Raw genomic sequence first — 12,357 nt, 5'->3', positions numbered from 1 at the left:
ATTCTCTCTCTCCACTCACTACAAGCCTTGACCTGGAGCCCTGACAAGGCTAAACTCATCACACTCAGCATTCACACTCATCGCGTCCTGTCTTGTCTAAATGCTCCACCTAGATTCCACAGCCCCTCACCCTCCTGTCAGCGGTGTCTGGGTCCCTGAACTCGGCATGACAGAGGTAACCCAGGGATGTCAGTAACGGCGGAGGGAAGCTGAAGTGGCCTGGCTACCAGCAGACGCAGAGATGAACGCTGAGCTACTTCCCGCCGACACGTGGCTCAGGTCAACGTCTGGCTTGCGAAGATTGCTCGGTTTCCTTTATAGACCAGGCCTCATCCTTTGCAGAACAACCCCAATAGGTCCTGGACCACCGAGCACCCCTTCTTCTTCACTCGTCTCAGACAAAAAGTCTGTAGACTCCAGAGGACAGGAGTCAGGTTTGTTTTGCTCCCTGCTGCCTCCTAGGTGGCCAGCACAGGGTCTGGTGCATAGCAGCCAGGCCAGTAAGTGTCTGTGGGGTCAACGTATGAACACATGAGCAAACAAGCATCACTACTGAGTCTGTGTGCCAGGGTCCAGAGGCTAGAAAGGCCAGGATCCAGGTCCAGGATGCCCATGGAAATGAATAAAATATTTTTAAACACATACAGTGGTCTTTCTGAGTTAGGAACAAAATTTTAAACTACCAACCATCGTATAAAAATCATACAATTAATCTAGAACCAGTAAGAACAGCCATAATTTACATGGTAACATGGGTAGCACTTTTATTCTCTCATTCACTGAGAATGACATAGTTGACTGGTTAACGGTTATAGACCAGGTCGAGTTATAGCAAGACTAGCTGGCTCAGACGGGAGGTGCTGTCTTGCCCAAATATAAGGATTGAACCCCAACCAACCAGGCCACCAAGGTCACAAAGGAATCAATGAGCACAGAAAAGACCCAGAAACTACCCAATTGTCCCTTAGCAATGGGGCTACGGAAAGGCCCCAAATAGCCACATAAGTCTGTTAAATACACTTAACTGTTTTCTCTCTCCATCTTGGAATGATTTCATCAATTTGGGTACCATTAATTAGAGGAAATTCAGCAAGGTGGGGTGAAACAAAGTTTGAGAATTGGTTCAGTGGGCAATGGGATGGCTTTAGAACAAGAAATATCTCCATATCTTGCTGAGCCTCATAAATTTTCTAAACTTTGGTGAGTCTTTGTTTTTGGTGTCCTCTGATCTCTCCACAATGATCTTCCCCACCAAGCCAAAGGGTTCACTACTCCCCAAAGGGAGGACCAGGCTGTGTCACTGTCCAGCCCGTATCCCTCAGGCCTTCTCTGTGCTCCCAGCTGCCGGTATCTGCATCTCCGCACCCAAGGAAACACCTTCTGTGCGAGTAAACATCCTACACGCCCCCACCATTCCTCACCTAGGGCATGCTCTCTGCACCACGTCAGTTCCAATGCCATTTCTCTATAAACTAACGCCAATGTCAGGGTCAGTTTCCTCAGTTCAGCTGTGCACGTAACACATCGATTCTGCTGGAGAAAGTCAGGCCAGAGCTGGCTGGGTTCAGGCCCTTTTGGAGACAGGAAGGTCTGTTGAGATGAACCCGAGGACTTTGTCATGGAAAAGGTCCCACATGGATTCTGCAGTACTTGAGGGAACAAGCATAATGACCTGGACGCTGGTCAGGAGTCCAGGGCTCTGCTACCCCCCCGCACCTGCACAGATACACACTCTGCAGCAAGGCCTGCCTGCCTCCCCGACGTGATGGCAGCCCTGCAGACATCGGAAAACAACGCACACACAATTTACAAGACAAAATGCTCGTTTTGTCCACAATTTTATTATTCGCTGGAGCTAATGGTGTTGGCAGTTTGGCGAGAATAATAATTCTCTAGGATTTTTCTGAAAATATAGTCAGAACTACCTGCATTGGAATCACCTGACTGCTTTTTAAAATGCAGGTTCCTGGGTGCCGCCGTGGCTATCAGAGACTGTGGTCCAGGTGAGGAGGCTGGAGGCCACACTGTGAATCAGCCCACTGGGGTTGGGGAGGGGGTTCTTCCGAGGTTGGGAAGATGTAAGTCTGAGAAGCATGGCTCTAGGGCACATGTGTCAAACACACGGCCCGCGGGCCAAATCCAGCCCGCCAGGCCTTGCAATGTGGCCCGCACAGCGCTGTCATCACTGCACTCCGCTGTCAGTTTATGACATTGTCAGTTTATGACTGTTCAGTAAACCATTCGGCCCGCGATTTAGGCTGGATTTTAGATTTTGGCCCCTTCTCTGATTGAGTTCGACACCCCTACTCTAGGGCCTGGCATCTCACCCTGGCCTGGAACTGAGTGAGTGATCCCATCGGCATGGTGGAACAGAGGGTGGAACAAAGGGAATAAAAAAGTGAGGCCTCTGCCCTCTGCCTATTTGTTTTCTCCGTGTTCTCTCCGTGCCAGGACCGCCTGGCACACCTGCAGTAGGTTCTGCTTCCTGGCTCCAGTCACAGGCACTGACAGACTCTGAATAAGGGCTGCTCACCCGCCACGTAATTATGCTGGGAATACTGGCAGTGCCTCTGCAGTGTGTCGTGCCGAAGATTGCCCAGGAAGAGGTTGCAAATTAATACAAATAGTTGCACAATATGTCCTTCCCTCCTCCCTCCCCCATTGTGCCAAAGATCCTTAGAAAGGATCAAGGGGGGGGGGGGGGGTGACTGAGGGACACACCTGCACAGAATCATCGGGAAAGCAGCGAATCAAGTGAATTTAGACATGAGGGTTACTCCTCCAGAGGATCTCCAATAACTCACATCTCTATCCGTGAGCCCACCTTCCTTCCTCCCCAGAAAGGAACCACTATCCTCACGTCTGCCTCAGGCTCCTCTGGGAGGGACCAGGCCAGGAGCCGTGAGAGCACATGCTAGTCAGCACTCTAACACGGTGGTGCAGAAAGAGCATGCGTGTCGTCTCCCCCTGAACTGTGGCCCTGAGGACAGACACGCTGGCTTTCACCTCTAGCTTCCAAGCCGGGCACCAGCGGGTTCTCAGCAATGGCAGTGTGTGTGTGTGTGGGGGGGGGGGGGGCACAGGGAGGAGGGCAAGGAGCAGCCCATACACTCCAGCCTCGTTTTTTAAGATAAACTTCACATATCATTATTCTGTCCAAGACACTCCATGGTGCCCTTGTTTTTAAACAGCACCTGGGACTGTAGGAATTGTACAGCCCAGGACACTTGACCATGGAGGGAAAGAGAACTCATGGGCCCCATCACCGGAAGGCTAGGAAGTCTTTTTTGAAAGTGGGGTGAGGGATACTTACACAGCAGAGTTGCTGCAGAACACAACGCAGAAATGGGGGGGGGGAGGGGAAAAGGCACAGGGACAAAAGAACGGGCCATCCCTCCAAGGACTTGGCCCATCTGCGTACTCCACTTGTCACAGGTGACTTATACCCCCACCCCCAAAATGTGGGTCAATTTGTAAATATGCAAAGGATGCTTTTTATTTTTATTTTTTTTGGAAATATATTTTTATTGATTTCAGAGAGGAAGGGAGAGAGAGAGAAACATCAATGATGAGAGAGAATCATTGATTGGCTGTCTCCTGCACGCCCCCTACTGAGCATTGAGCCCGCAACCTGGGCATGTGCCCTTGACCAGAATCAAACCTGGGATGCTTCCTCAGTCCTCAGGCTGACACTCTATCCACTGAGCCAAACCAGCCGGGGCCAAAGTGTGCTTTTTAAACGAACTGAGAGAGAGCTTGCTACTTAAAGGAAGCCTAGGGCAAACACATCTGATGGAGACACAGCAAGGTCTTTCCCACTTCAAGACGCGTGGGCCTGCACTTCCCACCCGCTGCCTGGAACACAAGCGCCTCCCTCCGCTCCTGGTTCCCTCCCAGCATCAGTGGTCCCAGCGCCAGGGCCTTCCCGGCGGCATTCCCCAACCAGAGCAATTCACCAGCCCCTTCCCCTCCCACACGCGTGACCCAGCACCTGTACCTCTACCTGGAGCGCTTTTCTCAGCTCTACCTGAGTCATTATTTGTGGCTGTTTTTCTGTCTGCCGCGCTAGAGCATCAACTCCAGGAGGACACAGACTGTGTCTAGCTTCTTCACCCAGCACCTAGCAAAGGCCTGGCACGTAGCTGGCATTTGGAGAACATTTTTGCGCCAACAAATCACCATGCCCTGTGCTGACTGTTTATTATCGTTAGGTTTCCCTCCACCACGCCGCCTGCTTCGGCTGTAGTGAGGTACGGGGCCTCCGGCAGCCTGTAATGGGGTGGAACTGAGGAGTTGTGTCTGTGATGGACAGAGGAACAAAGGCCTGGCCTACCCTGCTAAGTATTTTCCTGATGATCCCAAAACCAACCGGAGGCATTTGCCGGGCCCTGCAAGAGCTCCCCTGAGGACAGTGGTGCGGAACCATCCACCCCAAAGCCGGCCCGGACCACTCCCCAGAACCAGATGAGCTTTTTCTCCTCCGAGGTGGGCTGGAGGCGACTGGATCGGAGCTAAACGTTAAACGTGAAACCAATTAGGGCTTCGCTGGCACCCAGGGCTCCCCGGGGAGCCTCCACACAGCTGGGATTCAGGCACAGCGGGGCGCAGCCCTCCGCTCAGATACCCACGGTGAGCGGGCCGGTTTCAGGAGAGGGCCGGTGACTCTGGGAAACATGAAGGGAGGGACTTCTGTGCCAGGAGCTGCGCCTGGAAAATAGCGGGCTGGACCACGTGGAACCTCTCACAGCCTGACAGCAATGGAGTGAGAACAGCCTCAAAGATAACGGAACAAACTTCCCCAGCCTTTCTCCAAGACATTTCTCTCTAGCTGGGTGCCAGCCACTCACTCATGCTCACAGAGCATACGGGACGAGAAGCAAATCACAATAGCAGGGACATCAGCCACTGAGAGATCATGAACACCTACCTGGGGCCATGGGTTCACTCAGTCCTCCTCAAAAACCCCACAAAGCAGCGGGGGTCACCCCAGTTTTACAGGACCCACGTGTAAGCCTGGCAAGACTGAGTTCACTGGAATGTGAACTCAGGTTACGAGTGGGCTCTTCACCGTGGTGTGGCTCAGCCACAGGAGCTTTGAGAGTGTTCGATTTGAAATATATTCTATCGAGGAAATGAGTAAGAAATGACTTATTATAAAACATTCCATTGCTAACATTACTTGTTTCCCCGGCGAAGAATGAATGGTTCAGCCAATGATCAGGTCCCACCCCACAGGAGAGAATTGCAGGTCCAGTGATCCATTTAGGACCTCTTGTTGCCTTTGAAAATAGCCTCACCAGCATACAGGAGAGTTCTTATCCCCCCAGCAATCCCAGTAAACTGCAGTACTGGGGAGGGGGAGGGGCAGGGTTTGGGGAGGACAGGGGGACGCCAGGAACTCAGCCTGGGAAGGTCAGCTGGGACCAGAAGCTCCGCCATCCCTGCCAGGACAGCACTGGCCTTTCTCCGCCAAGGGCAAGCTGCAGGCAGGGACAGAGAGCACGGAGCGGCTGCAGGCCTGTCCACTTCCAAAGTGACCCTTTCTCACGGCTCCCGTGAAATAGTTATTTCTATCAGTGGTCATCTCATACAGGGGATTTAAGAGAGCGGGTTCATTAAAGAGAGTCAGGATCACAAACTCATTTAAGTCCCCTTGAACCTGTTTAATCAAAATGATTTTCTGCTATTCTCTATTACAAGCCCAGTTTCTGTGGTGACAGATTAATGACTGATCCACTAAGCCACACACCTCTCTTGTCACCAGCCCCTCAGACTGCGGCCAGCCACCATCCCATCAATAAGCCCCACTTCTCCTTGAAACTCATTACGGCGGAGCCGCGAAGATCAAATGGGCAGATCAGCCGCTAGCCGAGACCCCCGTTCTGCTAAAGAGACCACCAGATCCTGGGGGGAAGAAGGAAGCGGGCTGGCCCTCATGGTCCTATTAGAATTACAAACCCCGGCCACTCCGGAGTGAAACACGAGTAAATGCCGGGGAAAGCCGCGCCTCGGGTTCTTTGAGCCTGCGGAAGGTAATTATCCCGGAGCTAAATGTCAGGGCTGGTTTCACGTGTGCAAAAGAAAGAAAATGCCATTTCTGGTGTAAGCATCAAAATTATTTTAATCAGCCGAAACCGGTTTGGCTCAGCGGTAGAGCGTCGGTCTGTGGACTGAAAGGTCCCGGGTTCAATTCCGGTCAAAGGCATGTACGTTGGTTGCGGGCACATCCCCGGTAGGGGGTGTGCAAGAAGCAGCTGGTCGATGTTTCTCTCTCATCGATGTTTCTAGCTCTCTATCTCTCTCCCTTCCTCTCTGTAAAAAATCAATAAAATATGTTTTTTTTTTAATTATTTTAATCAAATCAGAAGCTCATTATTAGAGATGATAAGGCCTGTCGTGACCCCTGCAATAAGCTGGTGGCTTCCTAGTCTACTTTGTCTCAACTTACGGTTCCTCACTAGTTACCCCCCCACAGGAAGCAGGAAAGGACGTGCAATGCGCTACCCGTGGAGGCTCAGGCCCTCATCCGCTCCATTCTTGTGCACGGTGAGAGTCCAGAAGCCGACTTCCTGGTGCCAGCCAGGCTCCTCCGCAGCCGGCTCCCTTAACTTCGGGCAGGGGACTTACCCTCCCCATAAGTCAGGGACAGTAACGGCATTTCTCTCCTAGGACTTGTTATAAATTAAATGAGGTGATATAGGTAAAGGACCTTAAACAATGTCCTGCACACTAAGTGCTTCATTGATGTTGGGTATTATCTATTTCTGCAGTGTTTTCATTTTTAATTACAATCAGCGCGTACTACCTTTGCAAGAAAAACTTATTTAAAAAGAAAATATGGTAACAAAGAAATGTGTGATAGCGTATGATGAAGTGTTTCATCCAGCAGAAAAGAGGTTACCGGAGTAAAGAGGAAACTTTATCTTGCTCATCCTTAGAGCCAACCACCCTGGTGCATAGTACACGGTCAAATATTTGTTGGAATGAATGAACGTACAGATGAATGTTTGAATAAACAGAGGAAAATTTCCTTACAGCAATAGGTATGGAAAGCCAGATAATATACAGGGGGGGGGGGGGAATCAGGAGAATGGCTGTGGCGTCGTGACCCTCCATCTCAAACCACAGAGAAATTAAATGCATGACAGTTGGAAATGGGAAACAATTGTGCAGCTAAATGCGAACATCTATCCTTCTTCATCGTCTCCTTCTTCATACTGTATTTGTGCAAAAGGCTGGGTCTCCATATGGTCTAAACATCCCAAGGGCCAGTCTTTATAAAAAGAATGATAAATTCTATAATTGGAAAATTAATTAATAAAAAAAAGAATGATGGCCAACCGAATAGACCACCAACATATTTAAGGAGCAAACATCTCCTAACATGATAACGGTATGTTGTTCCTGAATCCATTGCTCCAGGTAATAAGCCATGGAGACATCCTGAGATGTTTCTTCTGGAAAGGAGAGAGTGGTTCTTTGTGTACCTAGAGGACCTCTTCAAAGCGGTGAATACCGGCTGCCAGGACAGCTCTGGCCATGTCACAGCACACGGCACAGGCTGGGGGCACGGGGCACAGGACAGCTCTGGCCATGGCACAGCACACAGCACAGGCTGGGGGCCTGGGGCACAGGACAGCTCTGGCCATGTCACAGCACACGGCACAGGCTGGGGGCACGGGGCACAGGACAGCTCTGGCCATGTCACAGCACACAGCACAGGCTGGGGGCCTGGGGCACACAGACACCGTCGTTTCTACTTCCAAGTCAGCTCAATAGCAACACCAACGGGCATCATCAGCTCTCCAAAGGGAGCCTTCAGTTTTCAGTTTCACAAGTTCAAAAATTACTTCCAAATCTCTGTCCCCCAAGTGCAAAACAGTGATGAGTCTCAGGAAAGGCAAAAAGTTTCCTTTCATGATGACGATCAAAAGCTGACAAGCATCGTAACAACCTCAGGGCAGTTTTCCCAAGTCATCGGTAGCTTCAACAGAACAACAGCAGGGAAGTTGAGTTTTATTAACCTCTGGCAAGGCCTGGCTCAGGGAAACTATAGACTGGCTGAGCAACGGCCCTGGCTGGGGCTTGGTTGTCCACTGAACAGCAGGTTTCTACAGAAAGCAAGCTTCCACCCCCTGGTCCCAGGGACTGAGGCTTTGTGGATATTCCAAATAAGTGACCCATATGAAGACATCTGACCTTGGCCTAAAAGATTATCTAGTTTCAGTTTCACAACACTTTAAAGAGGTTCATGGCCTTAAATTATGTCTGTTCCATGGCTAGCATCAGAGGACCTGTAAAGCATATAAAATGATTGTAATTGAAGATGTTTGGGATTTTAAAACATTTTTAGATGTTTTTAATGTTATTATGAATTAAATTTTCATTTAAAAACAATATATACTGCAATACCAGACAGCAATATGTTCACCAACACAGCTCCTAGGACAATGGAAACTAAGGAGAAAATAAACAAATGGGACTGCATCAAAATAAAAAGCTTCTGCACAGCCAAGAAACCATCAGCAAAAGCCCACTGCATGGGAGAACATATTTGCCAATGATATGTCTAATAAGGCATTAATCTCCAAAATTTATAGGGAACTTGTACAACTTAACAAAAGGAAGATAAACAATCCAATTTAAAAATGGGCAAGGACCTAAATAAATACTTCTCCAAAGTGGACATACAGAAGCCAAAGAAGCATATGAAAAAACTAAAGGCCTGGTGCATGAAATTCGTGCACTGGGGAGGGGAGGGCGGTCAGCACAGCCTGCACCCTCTCCAATCTGGGACCCCTGTGGGATCGTATCTAAACCAGAAGTCGGACATCCCTCTCATAGTCTGGGACTACTGGCTCCCAACTGCTCGCCTGCCTACCTGCCTGCCTGATTGCCCCAACCTCTTTTGCCTGCCAGTCTGATCACCCCCTAATCACTCCCCTGTCAGCCTGATCAATGCCTAACTGCTCCCCTGCCAGCCCAGTTGCCTGCAACTGCCCTCCCTCCCCTGCAGGCCTGGTCACCCCTAACTGCCCTTCCCTGCTGGCCATCTTGTGGTTCCCATCATGTGACCACATAGGGGCAGACATATTGTGCAAGGGTGTGATGGTCAATTTGCATATTACCTCTTTATTATATAGAATGCTCAAAGTCACTAGTCACCTGAGAGATGCAAATCAATACAACAATGAGGTACCACCTTACACCTGTCAGAATGCTATCATCAACGAATCAACAAGTGACAAGTGCTGGCGAGGATGTGGAGAAAAGGGAGCCCTCGTGCACTGCTGGTGGGAATGCAGACTGGGGCAGCCTTGGTGGAAAAGCACATGGAGTTTCCTCAAAAATTAAAAACAGAAGTCCCAATTGACTCAGTGATTCTACTTCTAGGAATATATCTCAGGAAATGAGAAACACCAATCAGAAAGATTACATGTACCCCTATGTTCACAGCAGCACAATTTACCATAGCTAAGATTTGGAAACAGCCTAAATGCCCATTAGCAGATGAGTGGATTAAAAAACTGTGGTACATCTACACAATGGAATATTACACTGCTGTAAAAAATGAGAGACTCCTACCATTTGTAACAGCATGGGTGGACGTGGAAAGCAATATGCTAAGCGAAATAAGCCAGTCAGAGAAAGCTAAGTATCAAATGACCTTGCTCATTTGGAGAATATAATGGACAACATAAACTGGTGGACAAAAATAGATCCACACAAAGAAGCATCAAACAGACTGCCAAACCTCAGAGAGAAGGCAGGGGAGATCAACCAATGAACCTGCCTGCATATAAACATAACCAATGACACAGACAATGGAGGGGTGAAGGCCTGGGCTGGGCGGGGGCAGGGTGAGAGAGGTCAATGTCGGGGGGGGGGGGGGGGGTTTTGAACATATGTAATACTTTCAATAAAGATTTTTTTTAAAGAATATATGCTGCTTAAAATATTAGTTTTACACCTAAAATTACTCCAGAAACCAAAAAGCAGCACATTAGAGAAAAGACACGCTTTTCTCTTTTTGTTACGCATTGGACATTTTTTTCAGCATTTAAGGCAGTAGTTCCTAAACATCATAAGAATGCTTGTTTAAATACAGATTTCCAGCACGCGTCCCGGAAAGGTGGGTGAGAACCGCAGGCGAGGAGCCGGGTGCTGTAATTAACAAGCACCAGGTGAGCGGCATGGCACGTCAGGCTTGGAGAACACCTGATCCAAGGATAAAAAATATCACCATTTTCAAGAAAGATGGGAAACGAAGAAAAGTCCAATATTAAAAATTTGAAAACAAATGGGAAATAAGAGTAACGTCATGCTGAACCGGTTTAGCTCTGTGGATAGAGAGTCGGCCTGCGGACTGAAAGGTCTCAGGTTCGATTCCAGTCAAGGGCATATACCTTGGTTGCGAGCACATCCCCAGAGGGGGTGTGCAAGAAGCAGCTGGTCGATGTTTCTCTCTCATCAATGTTTCTAGCTCTCTATCCTTCTCCCTTCCTCTCTGTAAAAAATCAATTATATATATATATATATATATATATATATATATATATATATATTATATATATATATATATATATATATATATATATATATGTATAAAGAGTCATGTCATGCTCATGGGACACTGACAGGAGAAAGCCTGGGACAGGCACAGGAGCTCAGTGAACTAAGACCACGGCCCCTCTCGGTGTGACCCAGCAACCTGCAAACCACACCATCTCATCTGCAAAGGGCCCTCCTCTCTGTGCCTGGCCCCGCTCTCCCATGTGGAACAGAGTTAAGCATCCGCTCTGTTCCTCACCGCTATCTAAAACAAATGAAAATGATTCTACTCTCTGTGAGTCCATGAATGGACACTCCTTTGGGGCATCTTTGGGGCAATCTGGGCACCTTTCTCAGCTGCGGGCAAAGGCAGTCAGTCCAAGGCTCCTCGGCGCTGAACGGAAGGGATTGAAGACAGTTTGCAGGGCAGGAAAGGGGGAGAGAATGGCAGGAAGCCCATGGGCAGGTGGGAGGAGCAGGAAGCGTATCTGCTGCACAACTAAGACACCCCACCCCCCATAAACTGTGGAGGCTTATTTGAAAGCACCTCTCAAAGAGAAGCAACCCCCAGGAAGGAGAGAGAGAACTACGCCCCCACTCAAGGCTGTGGCACACCTTCTCCTCTGGAGAGACGCTCTGTGGGAAGCACAGGAAACCATCGGGATTCACTGGAATCCTCAGACTCTCCCCTGCCAGGGATGGGGCTGAGGGCACTCCAGGGAAAGAGGGTGATGCCCACACATCCCCCACCTCCCAGAGCCCCCTGCCCATCCATGAGAACAGAGGCTCTGGGGGAGGAGTCCTTCAGGGCAGGCCTTCCCAATGGTACACATCATACAACTTCTCCCTAGCCACCCGCGGGGCAGCCCAGGAAGGAGCTGGCAGCAGCTCCCAGGCAGAGGGGTGCCATCTGCCTGCCGGAGAGGCCGTACAGGCGCCCTCTTGCCGGGGCTTACCTGGGGGGCAGCAGCCGGACGTGGGGCAGAAACAGACAGCGGATGTGCTCTGGGTGCCCGGGAATGACTTCCTCCCCTCGGGGCTCCCCAGGGGGGGCAATCCCGCCACCCAGTCTCCTCCTCAGGACAAGGGGCCCAACTCCAGGAGCTCCTGCTCCCTCTCCCTACCCCTAAAGATGCCAAAGGTCAAAACCACCATGTTCCCCAGCCCGCTGCCATGTCCAGTCCAAACACCTGGAGCACCTGGAACACCTGGCTCCCTCACCAGTAAGCCGGGCTCCCCTCCAAGCCTCGCCCCTGCAGCGCACCCTAGAGATGGTCCAATCAGGGCTGCCCAGGAGGTTCTGGACGGGGCTGGGCAAAGTCAGCCATCCGCCTCAGAGAATTCAGAGGCTGCAGGAGCCTCTCCCTCCGCCGCTCACTGTTCATCCCACGCCCAGTCCGGCGGCCTCTCCCCGTCCTACAAACGCCCACACCTGGGCGGCAGGTAACGGGCAGCAGGTAACAGACAGAGAGGCGCGGGCCTCCCAAGTTCCCCTTGGAAGTTCTCAGCGCCCAGGGCTGATAGAGGGGGTCAGACAGCCCGGGGCCAGGGCCAGCAAGCCGCCCCCGGAGGCCTGCCCAGCCCCCCGCCCGCCGGCCCCGGGCCCCTCGCGGGGGCTGCCGGCCCGGGACTCACGTCTCGGAAGCGGTTCCAGTACTTGTCGCGGTCGTACTGCGAGACGGTGCTCAGCCACTGGTCGTTGTCCAGGAAATTGCCGTTGGGGCCCGCGCGCCCCGCCAGCGCATCCAGGCGCCGGCCGTGCACCTGCAGGAGGCACCACGCCGCGGCCGCCAGCACCGCCATCGC

General features: G+C 50.8%; 1 protein-coding gene across 1 annotated transcript in view; it reads right to left on the bottom strand.

Annotated features, from left to right (window-relative positions):
* The window catches only part of SPOCK1 (SPARC (osteonectin), cwcv and kazal like domains proteoglycan 1), a 425,520-nt gene that overhangs the window by 412,411 nt on the left and 752 nt on the right, over positions 1 to 12,357 (bottom strand). Inside the window, exon 2 of the mRNA XM_084884564.1 lies at positions 12,187 to 12,357. This exon is cut by the window's right edge and continues 6 nt beyond it. Coding sequence (XP_084740690.1) covers positions 12,187 to 12,357 — 171 coding nt within the window. The remainder of the gene's footprint in view (positions 1 to 12,186) is intronic.

The sequence above is a fragment of the Pipistrellus hanaki genome (assembly GCF_964339955.1).
Source record: "Pipistrellus hanaki genome assembly, chromosome: 5".
In the NCBI taxonomy this organism is placed as follows: Eukaryota; Metazoa; Chordata; class Mammalia; order Chiroptera; family Vespertilionidae; genus Pipistrellus; species Pipistrellus hanaki.
This window is presented reverse-complemented; position numbering and strand designations above follow the sequence as displayed.